Below are 17,469 nucleotides of genomic sequence, written 5' to 3'. Positions count from 1 at the left end.
TTGATCATCCTTGTAAATTCAATGCTGTCAGCAAATGCAGTCTTCAGGATAGCCTCTGAGTGCCCCTCAAAAGACAGTCTGCAGATAACCTAGAGAAATCTTGGATCTTTCGAAGGTCCAAACACAAACCATACAAATGTAACAACAGTTAATAGTAAATACACATATTTAATGTCAACTGTATTCTCAGTGTGCATATCTGCGATGGAAATCAAATTACACTAATTCAAACTACACAATTGAATTTCAAAAGTTTGTTTGTTTGTTTTAAATTCTTCGTTATCAAAAACAAATCAAAACAAAATATTTTGGATGAAAAATCTTAGGGAAAGAAGTTCTGTGGCAAAGAAAAAAAATCATAGCTGAGACTTCTCATCAATACATTAAAAAGAACATCTAAGGCATATATTTAGAAATATAACAACAAACAAGACGGGTTTAGACTTCTCAACTGGAAACCAAACTTTGCAGTATCAACATACTGTATCTGTATTCACAGTGTGTTTGTTTCAGAGTGGCGGCAGTAGTGTCTTAAAACAGTTTGAAATGAACTCCATGTGGCTGTTGTGCTCTTGCAAAACAGAACTAACCTGAGGCTGACCACCCATGACATCCTTTCAATAACAAATGTTTTCACATGCCCTTTAAACTCCTTTAGAAAAAGAAACATGAGTGTATTCAAAAAGACATTTGAATGAGATGTATCTGCTTTGCAGAAAAAGCAGTGATTTTTTTTTTTTTTTTTAACCTCTTTGCTGCTGGACCTTCATTCTTAAAACAGCAATCTTTTCACATGCTGGTATTCTGAGAAATGATACATATGATGACACTTCTTGGAAGTATGTGGTGTAGCAGAGAAGCAGTTAAACATACCTTACAGATCACAGTTTATCTGACAACGTACTAAATGGCTTCTCTTTGAAAGTGCCTTATATAATGAGATAACAGAAGGTAAGCAGGGCTACTAAGCAAAACATTAACACTAATCAGCAAAATAATTTTAACAGATAACCAACAAAGCACTGGTGAATTAAGGAATACTTTCAGACATGTTTTCACATTTCTGATACAGCATTGGGTACAATTGTCTGTGATTGCTCTGTGTAAGAAAATCCCATAGTATTAGAACACAAACTATACAACTATACAACATAACTAAAGCTTTACCAAATGAATAACATAAAGTCAAGTAGTCTTCTAAAGAAAACTAGAAGTAAAATGATTGTGCACGTGGCTCAAGAAGCACTTGTAATATATAGTTACTCTGCAAGATCTAGAACTAAATATTGAGAAATATTTCAGTAATAATTAAAAAAAAAAAATTCAGGAGAATCACTCAATTGATGGGAAAATGTATACATTTTCATCTTACAAGAGCTTTTTCTTAGACAAATTATCAGAAGTTGTAGGTACTCACATTCTGAAAGTGAATGTCTTTACCTATATCCATCTGACAGTCCATTTCTTAACTGAAGCACCGCTCAGACATCCAAGCAAGTTTAGGTACCAAAAGCATTTTACTTGCATTAGTTCAGGACAGATTACAGTACCTCAAAGATGTAAAGAATAAGTTAAATATTATTTTTTTTGCTACCATGCAGAGAATAGAGAATTTCTTAAGAGAATATATTTTCTGATCAAGTAGAAAGGAATGCATTTTTCAACTGCATTAACTCAAAATGTTTAGAACAGCATGACTGAAAATGTTTTTTTAAGTCAGCAAGCTGTGTATGTTTTAAAGTTACCATGAACTTAAAAAGCTTATTTAAGCTTATTTAAAAGCTTATTTAAACACTGTAGCAATTTCTGAATAATTTCACATTATGACACTTGTTCTAGAACATTCACATGTCTATTAGTTCCAAAGTAAGTGAAACTAAACAAAACTTCCTAAGTTTTTATATGAAGTAATTGCAAAATACAAAATGGCCATGCATAGAATCACAGAATGGTTTACACTGGAAGGCACTAGGGTAGATTCTCATGGGCTGTTAGTAATAGCAAGCAAAAACATCAGTGTTAAGATGTGTTTGTTGTCCAAAAGCCTAAGGACAACATGTTAGCTAGGTATATCACTGCAGTTGAGCAGAAAGATAAGCTGAAAAGCCATCTCAAATGATGGATGCCCTTTTGAATACCAAAATGCACTGGGCCAGTCAGACATACCCTAATCCAATCAAAGGTAATAATGAAACCCTACTTCTAAACAACATTTTGGAAAATGTTGATAAGCATAACAAATTTATGCATGTGACAATCTAGAAATTTATATTGTTTTGTGAGCTAAGTGAATTATGTCAGTACGAGTAGAAAGCTGCAGAGAAGAATCATACCACCATAACAAAACATAATCAAAAACAATTTTAGAAAAACTTAGGCTTAATCATTCTGAGATTTCAGTGGATTAAACAAAACAAACAAAAAATATGTTAAAATGGCTATAAATTTTTGAAATTATATACTTGGTGGTACAACCATAAGACCATTCATTCCTTGTTCATCTCTGATGTGCTACCTCCTCTCCAGCTACTGATTCCCTTGCACCTTTTTTTTTCTTTTTTCCTTTTTTTTTTTTTTGACATTTGTATTGAACCAGAAACCTGGTTCAATACAAATGATGGAGGTGGCTTTCTTTGTTGTTAAAAAAAAAAAAAAAAAAAAAAAAAAAAAGGACAGATGTTTATTCATTGTCCTTAGAAAAAGTGAATTCCTCTGCTGCCATAAAAGCTAACCCTTTACAGTTGCAGGCTACACAGCCCTGCAGCAGCAGCAACAGCTTTTCTGTGCTCTGGCAGTGTCAGGCTATCAAAGTAGTTACTTACATGCCACAGAAAAGACAATTCTATTTTTTGCCATTGTTGTATTTTTTACTCTGACCGAGCCCCTGCCTTATAGTTCTTACAGTGCAAGGCTATAAAAAAGATGGTAGATACCTGATACTATAAAAGAGGACCTCTCATAATTTTCTCATGTTCCTGTATAGAAGTCAGGTACCAGACTTTACAGGTGCAACTGTCACACTGCTAACACCACTTTCTGCTACATACAAGCATCTACAATACTATTGCTTAATTGTACTACAAATTATCTAACTGTGCACCTTTATAAACAGTGTACAATATAAGGCATACGTGGTCCTTACCCTTTATTACATGGTTTACAAGTGCTACTGTATGGTACTGTACATACACAGAAATGCTTAGTTGGATATAGAACCACAGAATAAACTAGCACTGCCAAGTCTACCACTAGACTACAGGTCTCAACGCTCCACATCTACATGTTTATTGAAGACCTTCAGGAATGGTGACTCAACCACTTCCCTGGGCAGCCTGTTCCAATATCGCACAACCCCTTCAGCGAAGAAACTTTTCTTCATCATATCTGCGATAACAAAACATACTCCACTGACTTGAGCTTCACTGTAGGTAAACTGATTTCAAACCATCTGCCTCTGATTATGTCCTATTGGTCTTAATAAATCTTCTATTATCAGTGACTTTTCTAAGTCCAGGAACAGAGTATTGCAAGTTCTCAAAAATATTCTTCCATTGAATCTGCACTACTGAATTTGGAATATTTTTTGAATATTTTTAAATCACAACAGCTACTTCAGATAATTCAAGAGCAGGGAGAAACAACATTAATGAAAAGATCATCAGTGACAAAGGAATATTACCTGCAATTTAAATAATCACAATTTCATTCCTCTCCTTCATTTAAAAAGGCATACACAGTATGAAGTCAGTAGGAACATGGACACAGGCGAAAAAGGCACCCAGTACACAGTAAGTCACAGAGCACTCTGTTTCAGAACTAAATTGAAGAAACAAGTGTTATGGGATACTAGGGCTATGACCACAGTCATCACTTCAGACATTGGTTCAAAAGGGAGAACCCTAAAAATCTTGATAATAGTTTCAAGAAATCACCTAAACAGAACTTAATGTTCAATTCTGAGAAAGAAATTATACTTACCCTGAGTCCAATACGCTCATTGTCCCCACTGAGTCACTTAACTTTTCCTCCTGGAAGAGATTGCTACACAACTCCACCTGACAGTGGTGTGTTAGGGTGGGCCATCACATCAGGCTCTTATGGACAACACCAAGCACACCAATTTAAATCAGCTAAAGTTCTGATATTGCTTCAGCAAAAGTCTTCCTTTCTCTTTAACTAAAAGGATTGGTCAAATCCATTATTTTATTTTTTAAAACATGGAACATTAAAGTGGGCTTAAGCGGATTTATCAGTTTATACAGCTTACATTCAAAGACTTCCCTTTCAGTAGAAGAGTTCTAACCACACTGCACAGATTCGTATTCAGATAGATGTGTTTCTCCAGACAGTCCCAAATGCTGTTTAGTGAATGTATGCATATTTAAGTTTAATATCATGCCACACACACCCTACTCCATGAAGCATCTGCAGGGGGAAAACACACATACATGATTCTCTTTATCCCTTTTACTCTTTAAACCTCAATAAAACAGGAATGAAATTAAATTATTATATAATTATATATATTATATTGCTTATATATATACATACATATACACACAATATATCATTTCATACTAAAAAGATCATTTTTTTTTAATGTAGGTCACCACTGTCCCTCCTTCATTAAAAACTGGAGAGTGGTCTTCTCAGCAGAAAGAACAGATAGAGTAAAACAATATTTAACAAATACAAAAGGCAACTTTAAATCATTCCATTGAAAAAGCTTCAAAGATTATCACAGCCCAATATTCAATAGGAAGATCAAAGTACCATAAAGGCATAGCGATTGGGTGTCTCCCTTCCCTCTGGATATGCTTTGTGGTGTACCAAGTGCCAACAGAGAACACAAACTCTAAATGAGGAGTACATTTCTCTGAGCATGGTACCCACAGATCCTGAAGCCAACATGATACTCACTGACAGCAATAAATCGCTGCAACTATTAAATTAAATCACTATTCACATTTTTCACAGTAATAAATGTGGCTTATTATCAAATACATTGGATATCATAAAAAACAGTAACTTTATTGAACTTTTTCCCTTTTTTTTCAAAAGAACACATTTTTCATTCTCTCAGCTGAGAAATGTTCTTGTACAAGAGCTAACTTGGAAAGATCTTGGAACTTACCTTAGAAAGTAAGCTTAAATTAGTCATTTTTTAAATCACTGAACTACTTATTTTAGAGTCTACAGACAAAAAAAATAATAATAATAATAATAAAATAAAGTGGGTTTACTCCAGCTGAAAACTTTTAAAAACTATTTTACTAAGACAATAATAAGATTCAAGGGGCAAGCTTGAAGACCTTCAACAGGTTTCCCATAATACATACTGCTTTCCTATAATACAAGCTGCTTTGAATTAGTTATTCTACTACAGTCTTGAAGAGCTTCCACACCTATCCTGATAAAAAGATGTCATAGGTATTGGAAGCTGACAGTGGTAGAAAAATTGAGGGGATAAAAAAAAACCACCAACAACTTGCCCTTGAAAATCAACCAATACCTAATAAACATACAACCCAATTAAATTCAAAATCCAGCTTATGAGAAAGACATAACTGCTTTCACTGTATGTAGCTAAGAAAGGGGGGAAATACAAAGGAATGCATCTTTTAGTTTAGTCTAAACCTAGATATACCTCGTTATATTCAAATAGGTATTTAAGAGTTAGTTATTTAGGGTTTCACAAGAAGATATAAAAGACCTTTGGACAGTTAACTTCACACAAATAGCAAGGGAGATCATGGGAAAACCTGACTAAGGTGAAAAAATAAAGGAGCCCTAGAGACAGCCTAGTTAAGCAGCAGCAAGAAGCAGGTCTTCGTATAAAGGGCTTGTATATCAAGAACCTTTACAGCAGAAAGTCCTACACGTTGATATCTAAATGACTGGCAAAAAATGGGTTTAGAACATTAAAAAAAAAATCAAATGCTGTTTTAAAGATCTATTGATTTCCTCTGCACATCTCAAGGTAACAAAGTTACTTTGTAGTTGAGCCAATAAAATAACAGATCTCCCAGGAACTGGATTTTAACATGAAGCTTTTCTGTATTCTTGAATGAAAACTGAAAGATAGTTGAAGGTCTTGAAATAACAGGAATAAGTGGTATGTAAGTACATACACTTAATAACCACACACTGTAATTATGCAATAATCCCATTTTTCTTCCAAATTACATGTCAATAAATCTTTCTCACTGCATTACAAATTCCAAGGTCATGGACAGAGGTGTTTATTATTATAATTACAATTCAGCAATAAAACCATTAAGCTTTTAGATCCTGATATTTTTCCATTTATTTTCCCCTTCACCAAAGGGAGAAATAGTTCCTAGAGACAGAATGCCTGGAAAATATTGGACTATTACTTTTAAAGGACTATAAAAACACTCTGCCTCATTCAAATACTTTCTAAATAAAGAAACAAAATTAATTTTGACAGAATGTCAGATTTTTTATATTATTTTTTAATAACAATGTGGCAAACAGACTTCAAGAAAAAGTTACTTCCTGAAACGGGCAACATTACTATACTGTGAAGACATAAAAAAGGCATTCCAGATTTCACTGTGTATCAGTCATTAATAAATTTAACCCAAAACCACAAGGTCTCAGCCATCTGTTCAGAAGTAATTTGCAGACAAAACTATTGTTACTTGCAATTCTTGTTTCCACATTAGTTGCATTATTTCTAGGCAAAATTTTACCTGTCTCGGTCACTTGCCTTACTGGAAGGGTGCTTATGTGCATAATTAGTAGAAACGAGTGCTGAAATCAGAATGCTGTGTCAGACCAGCATGATCAAACTAATTCCATAATTTTCTATAGAAAGAGAAACCTATTTTCCTTCCTGTTGAATGAAAAAAAGAGAAAGACGAAGAGGAAAAGAGGAAAAAAAAATCTATTCTTAGCTGGAAATTAACTCCTAGTCTTAATTAGCTTAAAGATTAACTAAAGTGATCTTAGTTATGACTTATTTCAGAGTTCTTTTTCAGTGCCTAAGTTACACCATAATTGTCATAATGGTGAGAGCATCTACCTCAGTTATCTTCAATGGATAAAATAAAATACAATAGATAAAATACGATAAAATACAATGGATAAAATAAAATGGATAAAATAAAATACAACATAAGGGTTTGGTTGTCAGATAAATAATCTTTTTTACCTAATGAATTTTAGCATAATGTTTAACTGGCAATTTTCTTCACTGTTCTGTCATTGTAAAATAGATGTCATTTTGGAGATTATTTTCTTTAAAGGTAATATAGAATAAGCCAAAGAGCTGCTTAATATTCTTAATGTTAACCAATAAACATTTTCTAGTAGAACAATATAAAAAATAACAAAACGCTCACTTGATATGAATTAAGAATTCCAACTGCAATGTAAAGTCTTAAAAATTCAGTGAATTACTGGCATATTCAACTCACAAAACTGGACAAAAAAAGGAACTGCTAAAGAATGAAACAGTAAAAAAAAAAAAGCAACACCAATATCATTTTAATATAGGAGCTTCTAAGTGAATTATGTTTGACTGATGCAAAAATTTTAATTGTTGTACTGAACTTCATGTTCAGTAATACACGTACTAGCACATAACTGCAAACTTTGTTATTTCTCCTGTTCTGCTCATTAGCTCCTTATCTTCCAGAAAGCCTGACTCAGAAAACCTAAAGCAGACCTTCCGCAACTTAGTTGCTGGATTGTTTCATTGATGACTCTAGAGCCAGCATGATGCTTTTCTAACCACCATGTACTGACCTCAGCCCCTCCAGACAACTTGCGCTGATACTGATGAATGCTCTAGGCACACAGCAAAGGAAATACACAGACTAAACAATCTGACTGTAAAGTTAGCTCAGTAAGGAAATGCAGAGGATCACCATTTTTAATGAGGTGATCCCCAAAGTGGAAAAAGAACAGGGCAATCCTTGGATCCTGAATGTTAGAGGCTTACCAGAGAAGTGAAGGACAGCTGTGCAATAGAACATAAAGACCTGTTTTCAAAATGCTAAACAGAGTACAATTATTTATCTCTAAGAGAAGATTCAATGCACAAATTTGTGATTTTTTAATTTAATTTTTTTTTTAAAGAAAGCAGTAAGAAAGTAAGATGTTAACATGGACAAACATCATGGAGAGATATATCAGAACTGTAGACTGAAAAATAGAACACAGTCTTCAACACCATTGGTTTCTTTTTCTTGACTGTCAAGTGAAGCGCTCAGGTTCAGTCCACAACAGGATGCTCTCTATTTGACTCATCTGTTGGTAAGGACAGCGTCTTCTAGGAGGAAGCCTGGGAAGACTGTGCCTTCCCACATTCCTAAATTCCATGTGCAAAGCAGTACAATCTTTAAACAAGAAATCAAGAATGGCCAGCTTCAGGGAAGGACTTTAGTAGACCTAACTCTTTGAAGACTGTCTACGTAAGTAGTTATCAGTAATGGAAGTTATGTAACAGCGCAGGAGAATGAGCAAGCTCACGTATTTTACAAATACTGTTAATGCAGATTGAAACACACAACAAAACCGTTTAACCTGTAATTTATTATAATAAAACATATGACCTCTTTTGTCTAAGAATAGGGCAGATGGCTAATCCATTCTTAGCTACTTTATAAATTATTTAGATGTTCAGAACGGATTATGAAAACTAAAAAAAAAAAAAAATTATGAATTTTAGTTGCTAATGTGTTCAGAATGGAGCTTGCTTCTCTTTAACGTACTAAAATAGATTACTACTAAGTTTCTAGTAAGTTAGACACTAACAGTAATGAGCCACATTGCTTTTTTTAAAGAACAGCCTTAATTTAAGTGAGCAAGGCACAGAAATACACTTTCTTGCCAAAGTGACAAACAAGTTCCTGGGAATCAAAAGTACAGCTCAGTACAAACAAATCCTAACAGCCTTTCAAATTCAGATGCCAGAGAGTTTAATAAAAATCCTCCAAATATTACTTTTTTATAGTAACTGCAGTCTTCACTGTTCTATTTGAAAAGCAAGAAAATCACTTTGAGTACAGAGCTGCAGTTTACATCTGCAGGGAGAAAACAAGAAAAGCCAAAGCTCAACCTGAGTTGACACTGGACAGTGCGGTGTCAGGCAATGAAAAAGGCTTCTTCAAGTCTTTCAATGTCAACAGCAAGAGAAGGTCAAAACATTGGACTGATAACTTGAAGCATATGATCACCTAACAAGTAAGGAGGAGGAAAAAGCAGAGGCTTTTTCCAAACAATTGTATCAGCTCAGTGTTCATAAGTCCATAGGGCCTAACGGGATTCACACCAGGGCACTGAAGGCATTAGCAGATGTTGTAGCAGGAATCCTCTCAATCATTTACTTGCTGACTGCAAGCTAGCCAGTGTTATACCCTACATCTACAAGAAGGGCATGAGAGAAGATGCAGGATACTACAGACCTGCTGGTCTAACCTCAGCCCCTGGAAAAGTTATGGAGAACATTATCAGGTATGGTCGACATGGGTTCATTAACAGAAAGTCCTCCCTTACTAATGCAATCTTCTATGATAAGGTCACCTGCTGGTGGATGAAGGGAAGGCAGTGGATTTCGAAGGGTACAGTTCAAAGGGTTGTAATGAGTGGGGCTGCATCAGGCTGGCAGGTGGGCACTAGTGGTGTTCCTCAGGGCTGAGTTCTAGGGCCGGTTCTGTTCAGTATTTGTATCAATGATTTGGATACAAGGATGGCATGCATCCTTAGCAAGTTTGCTGATGATATTTAACTGGGAGCTGCTGTTGACTCACAGCAGGAACAAGAGGTCTTCCAGAGGTATCAAGATACACTGGAGCATTGAGCACCAAAGGCATGAAATTCAGCAAGGGTAAATGTCGGGTACTGCACCTGGTATGGAGTAATGCTATTCACAGGCACAGTTTTGGAGAACAGAGGATGGAGAGCACCCCTGCAGAAAGGGACCTGAGGGGGTCAACAGCAGGTCCAACAAGAGGCAGCTGTGGGCCCTGACAGCTAGGAGGGCAAACTGCATTGGGGTACATTAACACAGCATAGCATATAGAGGTGATTCTCCCTCTATATTTAGCATTGGTGCAACCTCACCTTGAATACTGTGTGCAGGTCTGTGCAGGGAGGTGCTGGTCTCTGCTCCTGGTCACTGATGGCAGGGTGCGTGGACACAGCACGGAGCTGCACCAGGGGAGGGCCAAGCTGGGTGTTAGGAAACATTTCTGTGCCGTGAGGGTGGTCAGGCACTGGGACAGGCTTCCTAGCCAGGTGGTTGGTGCCCCGTGCCTCCCGGTGTTCACGAGGCCTTTGGACAAGTAACATGCTTTGGCTTTCAGAGAGCCCTGAGGAGGACATGAAGTTGGACTAGATGATCTTTGAGCGTTCCTTCCAACTGAACTTCTCTATTCTATTCTTCGCATATGTTAAGCCTTTCTGTAAGTGGGAATGTGGCAGTCATTTACAGAAACAGCCAACTATAAAACTGATTTTCAAAGCATGTGCAACGGTATTAATAAAAGAAATTGTATAGATATTCTTTTCTATGAGTATTTGAAGAGAAAAGGCAGAAAACCCCAGCAAATTATGTATCACTTTCTCTTAAAATCCACACCAAGAACAGAGCCTGCTCAGGAAAAACATCCACTTGAACTGATCTAGATTTTTTTTTTTTTGCCCAGGGAGGTTGTGGAGTCTCCTTCTTTGGAGATATTCAAGGCCCATCTAGACGCCTACCTGGGCAGCCTGTTCTAAGGAACCTGCTTTGGCAGGGGGGTTGGACCTGGTGATCTTTTGAGGTCCCTTCCAACTCCTACAATTCTGTGATTCTGTGAAATCCCTCTTTCCATCAGAATCTAATTTATCTGGATGAATCTCTTCAGCAAGAGATTCTACACCTTCTGAACACAGAATATGTATATAATGATTTAAATGAAATAGGCAGTGAAAACAAACACTCCAAATCTTCCCATCAGAAAATGCTTTTCTGTGGTGATATCAAAGCAGTGGAACGAGACTACTTTCTCACACTATCATAAATCAACTGTAGCTTCACTAAATTCAACAGAGTAAATGAAACAAAAATTTAGTCAGGATACAATCTTCTTCTCGAATATGTATTTCAGACTATTTTCAGGCAGATCAGTAGCAAGTTACATGATTTAGCATACATTGCAGCTGAAACCTGAAATGCACAGAGTTATTCATTAACAATTTACAGGACATGCTCCATAAATTAAAGCTCAAAAATATATTGGTTTTGTTACATGTACTAACATCCCAAAAAGGAAGTAAATCTAAATATACACAGTTTTCTTCCAATAGGAAGAAAAAGTATTTTACTTGAATTAAGACATGTTTGTATAAGGAGTAAAAATTGTCTGCTTTAGATGCTTGTTTGGCATTTGTGTAAAAAGTCTCTTTAAGGAAAAGGGAATTGGAGCTAGTAATTTACCTCATCTAATAATAATAATAATAATAATAATAAAAAGTGGTATAAAAGAGTTGCTTAGTTCCAGCTGACCTTGAAATGTAATTGGCTACCTCAGATGTCTCTATGGTATATGCCATTAAGAAGATAAAAATATCCGGGATTAAAATCTGAACAGATAAAGCTAAGAAATTAAGTATTACTCCTTTAATAAGGCTACTATGAAAGTACATGAATACCAAAATACCTCCTTACTGATTTCTTCTGAAGTGTGGATAAGTTTCAAAATAAGTTATCAAAGGTACAAGTGTAAAATATTTTATTTTTCCCCTTCTTACCACTATATAAATTACAAATTAAGACTTCAAGACCAGTTTTTTTTTTACTCCAGGATTCTCTACTCTACAATAAATCATTTGTACACCACTATATTATCCATTTTTTTATGTACTTAGTCCAGACTGGAAGATTATTTCATATCTTAAAATGAAAGCATACTTTTTTATTTTTTATTCAGTGCAGTACCACCTTTTTCTATACTTAATACTGTTAAAGAGTTTAATTGTAAAAGCACCAAATTTTACCAGGTCAGTTTTATAAGCACCAATTACTAGAGATGAGATGATTCCTCTGTACTGTAAAGTAAGAGATACAAAAAATAATTTTAAGTCACAAAGAAAGGATGAGCCAAGACAAGAGGATCAATAGTATGATCTAATATTCATTTTAAAAATTTTATTCAGGTATTTCCAAAACAAGCCTAATGGCTTATACATACTTCAGTTGCATCTGAAAAAAAAAAAGAAAAGCAATAGTATTAACAAGTAAACTGACTTAGACAAATTTAATAGACTCTTGCATTGAAATGAAACACCCCCAGCTATAGGCCTGGGAGGGGAAAAAACATAAAAAATAAATGTCAAACTGCAAGTATCATTGCCTTTCCCTTTTAATGAGATAAGGTATTTTGGTAAATAACACTGCTGATGAAAACCCTCTTTAATAACTTTAACAAAATCCTTCCGCTTTCTCCACTGTATACCACTGCAGACTGTAACTCTTTGCTGCAAGTTATCCTCCTTGACATCCATATTCATTGTTACATTTTCCAAAATCTTTTTTTGACATTTAGGTTCTCTTTCTGCCTCTCGACCTTTCTTATCACTTCTTTCCTAAATCTTCCTCAGAATCTTAACTGCTTCTGTTTCTCTAAATACCAGTGAGGTACTCTCTTCTGCTCAACTATCGTTTCACAGAAGAATACTGGGAGGTGGATAGTAGTAGTGGTGAAGAAGAGGAAGAAGCAGCAAAACTTGCTTTAAATAAAAAATAAGCAAAAGCTGCAGAGCTAAAGTCACCATGCACTACTGGCCTGCCAACACAATGTTTCTTCTGTTCCATGTTAGATATGTACCTTTTTTCAAAGCTCTTAGTGCCTTTCTACTCCTTGATTTGTTATCAATGATTCTGGTAAGTTCTTTTTCCTCATTACTCGTTATGTCAGGGGAAAAATTAAATTCTGATAAAAAAAAAAGAACCTCTTTCTCTACTGTCATCTACCACATTCCAAACTGGCAAATGTGTTCTTTGCACTAAGATTACATTCAGGAAACAACTAATCAAGGCTTTAAAATATTATAAGGATCTTTAACCCCCCCAAAAAATTAATAAAAAAGTATTATTGTCTTTCTTCCTTCATTTTTTCTTCAGCCTGCTAACACCTCAAGACAGCTAAAACTCCTGTCTCTTAAGTACTATATAAACTTGAAATACTTCAGAGATTACTGCTGTACACTCTACACTTCCAAAAACAGAAAAGGGAATTTATATTTTAAGTTTCATCTTTAAAGTCCTTTCTGAGTACCATAAAACTCCAATGGTATATATTTGTCTACTCCGAACATTTTATTTGCACAAAACACAAAAGATTTGGTTTATTCACCAAAAGAAAAATTTCTGATGCCTGTTTCATAAGAATAATCATTTTACCTTTACAGTTACACTTAAGACTTAGTTTTTATCTGCTTTTTCACTGGAGTGCAATTCTAGTTTATTATTTAATTCCTGTAGCTGCTGTGCCAGTTCATTCAAAAGCACTTGTGCCTGATGCTCCCAATGTAATGCATTATTTAATTCTTCACATGCACTTTCAAACCTCTCATGAGTGATCAATTTCTGATAAGGGAAATAAATTGTGTTTGATTGTGTAACCATATTCATTTGTTTACAAGGCTGACTTCCAGAGTTCTACTTGCTAGCATATAAAATTCTGAAACAAAAGCATGCTTGAGATGAATAGTTAGGTTTTTGAACATGAAGACAGATCACTAAACAGTAGACAACTTTATTCACTGTATTTTTTCTAAAAAATGTTTAGGGTACTGTAAACACTATGCATTAATTATTCTAACCAAATTAATATACCCAGGTTGTAAAAAATTAATATTAAGAAGGAAATATGGAGATCAATGTCCTACATTTTAGTGTACATCTTATTAACCCTTGCAAACACCTGCCTGGATCCTTCCTACAATGTTCCTGCACATTTACTTTCTCATATTGCTCAAACATGAGTTCAATTTTTAATGTAACCTACAGAAGATAAGCATAGGAAGAAACATGTCGAGGCAATCTCCAGTATGCAAAAGCAAGACAGGTTTCTTCCCTCCAATAAGGGCTGAAGGCACAGATGCATGAGGATGATGCGGAACATACCAGCAACTGACAAAATGGAGTAATGGGGACAGAGAACTTATGTTGCAGAGCAGTAAAGACCTGAGAAGGATAAATCCCTCACACACCTGGTTTTAAGTTGTTAAGGAACCTTTTTCTTGTTTCTTCTCATTCCTGCCGGACAGTGCTATGTACAGGTTAGTGGACCCATAGTGCTCAGGTAAATCATCTAGCTACTGCAAAGGTTCAGAGGAATTCGGTGCATAAATGCTATTTAGAGTGCAGAAAGGATTTTGTTTTGTTTTGTTTTGTTTTCCTTCCCATAAACTCACTCCTTCAAGGAAACACACACACTAAAATCTGCACTGACTAGCTCACAATACAACCCCATGCTCAAAGATAAAGTAAAACATTTATCATAATGTTGAATAGTATCAGTATAGAATTTAAAATATTACATTTATACTTTATGAACTTGTCATGAACATTCATATTAAATACTCTCATTCTAAGTTTACTGTTTTGATGCGATAACTATTAATCATTTTAGAGCATATAAATCACACCAACATTTTCAACACATGGAAGAAAACCTGAGCTGCTGAAGCCCGAATGTGTAAATTACATAGAGTATCTCATTCTGCAAATCAAAGAGAAACTTTATGGAAAAGATTCTAAACACATCTGGCATAAAGTTTAGTGACATTTATGCATCAGCTTTTCTGGAAATTTTCTGGAAAATAGTATATTGGCTTTGTAGATTGACTTGTTTTTCAAAAGAACGCAAAACAAAAAATGTGCAAAAAGAAGGTCTCTCTTGTAAGCAGTCTTACCTAAATCAAATGTACTTACAGATTGCTTAAACATATTTAATTGTTCTTGCAGGCTCTGAGCTTTGTCAGCCTCTTTTTTCATCTCACTGAAATTCCCTTTGAATTCTGCAAGTTCTAGGCGCAATGAGCGGCGTTCCACTTCTGCCTTATGAAGTCTTTGTGTAAACTCAAATATTTGCTTCTGCAAGGATGCTATGCTTTCCTGTTAGTAAACAGAAACAATATTAAACACTTCAAAAATGTGCCATTTTATATGTGATTTTAAAAAATCAGTTACACTGAATACCCAAGCAAAACTGTCATCTTGTCCTCGATCTCTAGAAAAGGCACACAAGTGCAAAAACATGAACCCATTTCACCTTCTCTTGAGGGTTATTGCAAATTTAGTTTTCAGAAAGTATCTGCTTTCATGTAAGACCCACAGAGAAAGACAGACTCTATGAGAAAAAACATATGCTTTAATTTTCATCAGAGGGGAGAAAATTATCTTTTCCTACTGAAAGGCAACCCAAACAAACAAACAAACAAACAAAAACAAACAAAAAAACAGTAAGTTAAAATGAGAAATAGGTTTGTTTTTCTAAAGTAAATATAATTTTGATAGAACTCCCCCCCCCCCCATTTTTTTTGCATATATTAATTGTTAGAGTACAAAAGAAAACATCCAGTCAGTGCATAATGCTTTGGGCTGTTTCAAGTCAAGTTCCTATGTAGCTGACTTCAACTGGGTCATAAAAAATCTGAAACAAAAGTAATGGTGCTATGAAGAGAGTTTCACTGTAACACTTTTACTGTGAACCTACTGTCTACATGAAATAGCACATGCATACCATAATGGGGAGTCTGTCACAAAATCCAGCTTCCAGAGCCTGAGCATTTATTTTATGAAGTCCATGAGCCAGCCTCTGTACCAAGGAGTCCTCCTCCATATAGGAAATGCTGCTGCTGTCCAGTGGAACAGTCTCCATTATTACATTAAGCTTGTCCATAAGTTTTGAAAAGGAGTTCCTGGCCGCACTTAGAAGTAAGTGTCCAGAAAGACGCAAATTTGGATCTTTAAGAAACAACAACAACAAAACATTATGTAGGTCATCAGTAATTTATTTTTTTTTTAAGACAGAGAAAAAATCAATAACAAATAGCATCTATAAAATACTCAGTAAGAAACTTCCATTTGAGAATGGAGATTGAGGTCAAGGGAATTTCTCACAGCAAATTTGGGACAAATTCTGTATTGAGCACTAAACATTCTATTCCTATCAATCTGTGGATAGGTAGCGTAAGATAGGATAAGATTCAGGAGAATAGGATTTGTGTTTCAAAGAACATTTATTTGTTTATGTTCACCTCCAACACCACACATTCTTAAGTCTTTCTTGGATGTTCTATTTTCGTAATTTATGAAACATGTAAGACAAATGAAAGCCAAATGCCAGACAGGTCAAATGTATCCAATGTGATAGCACATGGTAAAACACTTTATCGCAGTATTTACAATGCAAATTTCTGAGCGTTTTCTGATTCCTCTTCCCTCCCCTCCATAGATGTCTAAATCATTTGCTGTTCAAAATTAGTGAGGCTTGGTACCTTAATGCCATACTATTTATATTCTGAGACAAGAGAATATAATTTACCTTATTCCAAGGCAATTAAAATTTTACAGCTACAATTACTTATTTCCCCACAGGATTTTCGTAATCATCCTTCTCATATAATGGACTTAAGGCCCCAGCACACCCAACATGTCCTGCTTACTGCTAGATTCGTCAGGTCTGTAATTAATAATTGTGTTTAATGTTGATAAATAAAATTGTCAGTGCTCCTTCCACTAATTGGTATTCCAGATAAGAGTTAATAGGTTTATTTATGCCTTAATAAAAGTCTTGTAATTTAGTTTTCCCTCTGCTAGGCAGGTCTTAATCTGTCATTACTTGTCTTATGATACTATCAGTGTAAGATGACAAGCATGGAAGAGCTTATTTACATCCAGTAGTACAGATCTCCTGTTGCTGTAGTGAATTAAAATATTTACTTAAAAGTATAAACAGAGAAAATAATAATGATAGTTTCTTCTTTTTTTAAGTAAAATATTTTTTTATATGTTGCAAGGATAAAGCCAAAGGTTGTAAGTAAACAAAAGATTATTGTTATCAGATTTCCACTCTCAAAATAAAGAATTTATCATGTACATGAGATCCAATTTATCTATAAACAAACAAAATACCACATGATAAAGTCAGCACTCTGTTCCTGATCACATCCAAGATAAACTACTTTCATCATTTTAACTCTTAAAAAGTTTATTCTTGTCCTACCTTTCAGTTTCAAAAGCCACCTTTTTTCTCCAAATATAGTGACAACATTAGTTTGTTTAATTAACATAAAATTAGACCATGTGTACTGCCTTCCATGTAAGATGACATTGAAAATATTCTAAAAACCTCTCCTTTGTAGTGATTACTGGTAAATGGGAAAGGGGAAGGGGAAGGGGAAGGAAAGGGGAAGGGGAAGGGGAAGGGGAAGGGGAAGGGGAAGGGG

At 35.1% G+C, this 17,469-nt stretch overlaps 1 protein-coding gene across 9 annotated transcripts in view; it reads right to left on the bottom strand.

Annotated features, from left to right (window-relative positions):
* CCDC171 (coiled-coil domain containing 171) overlaps nt 1-17,469 on the bottom strand; it is a 167,732-nt gene that overhangs the window by 77,374 nt on the left and 72,889 nt on the right. For 7 of the 9 annotated variants that reach the window (XM_035310888.1, XM_035310892.1, XM_035310894.1 and 4 more), the window contains 2 exons: nt 15,762-15,985; nt 14,951-15,133 (listed from right to left, as the gene is read on the bottom strand). In XM_035310888.1, the coding sequence (XP_035166779.1) occupies nt 14,951-15,133; nt 15,762-15,985 (407 nt within the window). Of the gene's footprint in view, nt 1-12,133; nt 12,215-13,414; nt 13,601-14,950; nt 15,134-15,761; nt 15,986-17,469 lie in introns of those variants that run through there. The other 2 variants (XM_035310897.1, XM_035310896.1) reach the window with 2 other exon arrangements.

Source organism: Oxyura jamaicensis, chromosome Z (genome assembly GCF_011077185.1).
Source record: "Oxyura jamaicensis isolate SHBP4307 breed ruddy duck chromosome Z, BPBGC_Ojam_1.0, whole genome shotgun sequence".
In the NCBI taxonomy this organism is placed as follows: Eukaryota; Metazoa; Chordata; class Aves; order Anseriformes; family Anatidae; genus Oxyura; species Oxyura jamaicensis.
The sequence above is the reverse complement of the archived record's forward strand: the minus strand, read 5'-3'. Positions and strand labels throughout refer to the sequence as shown.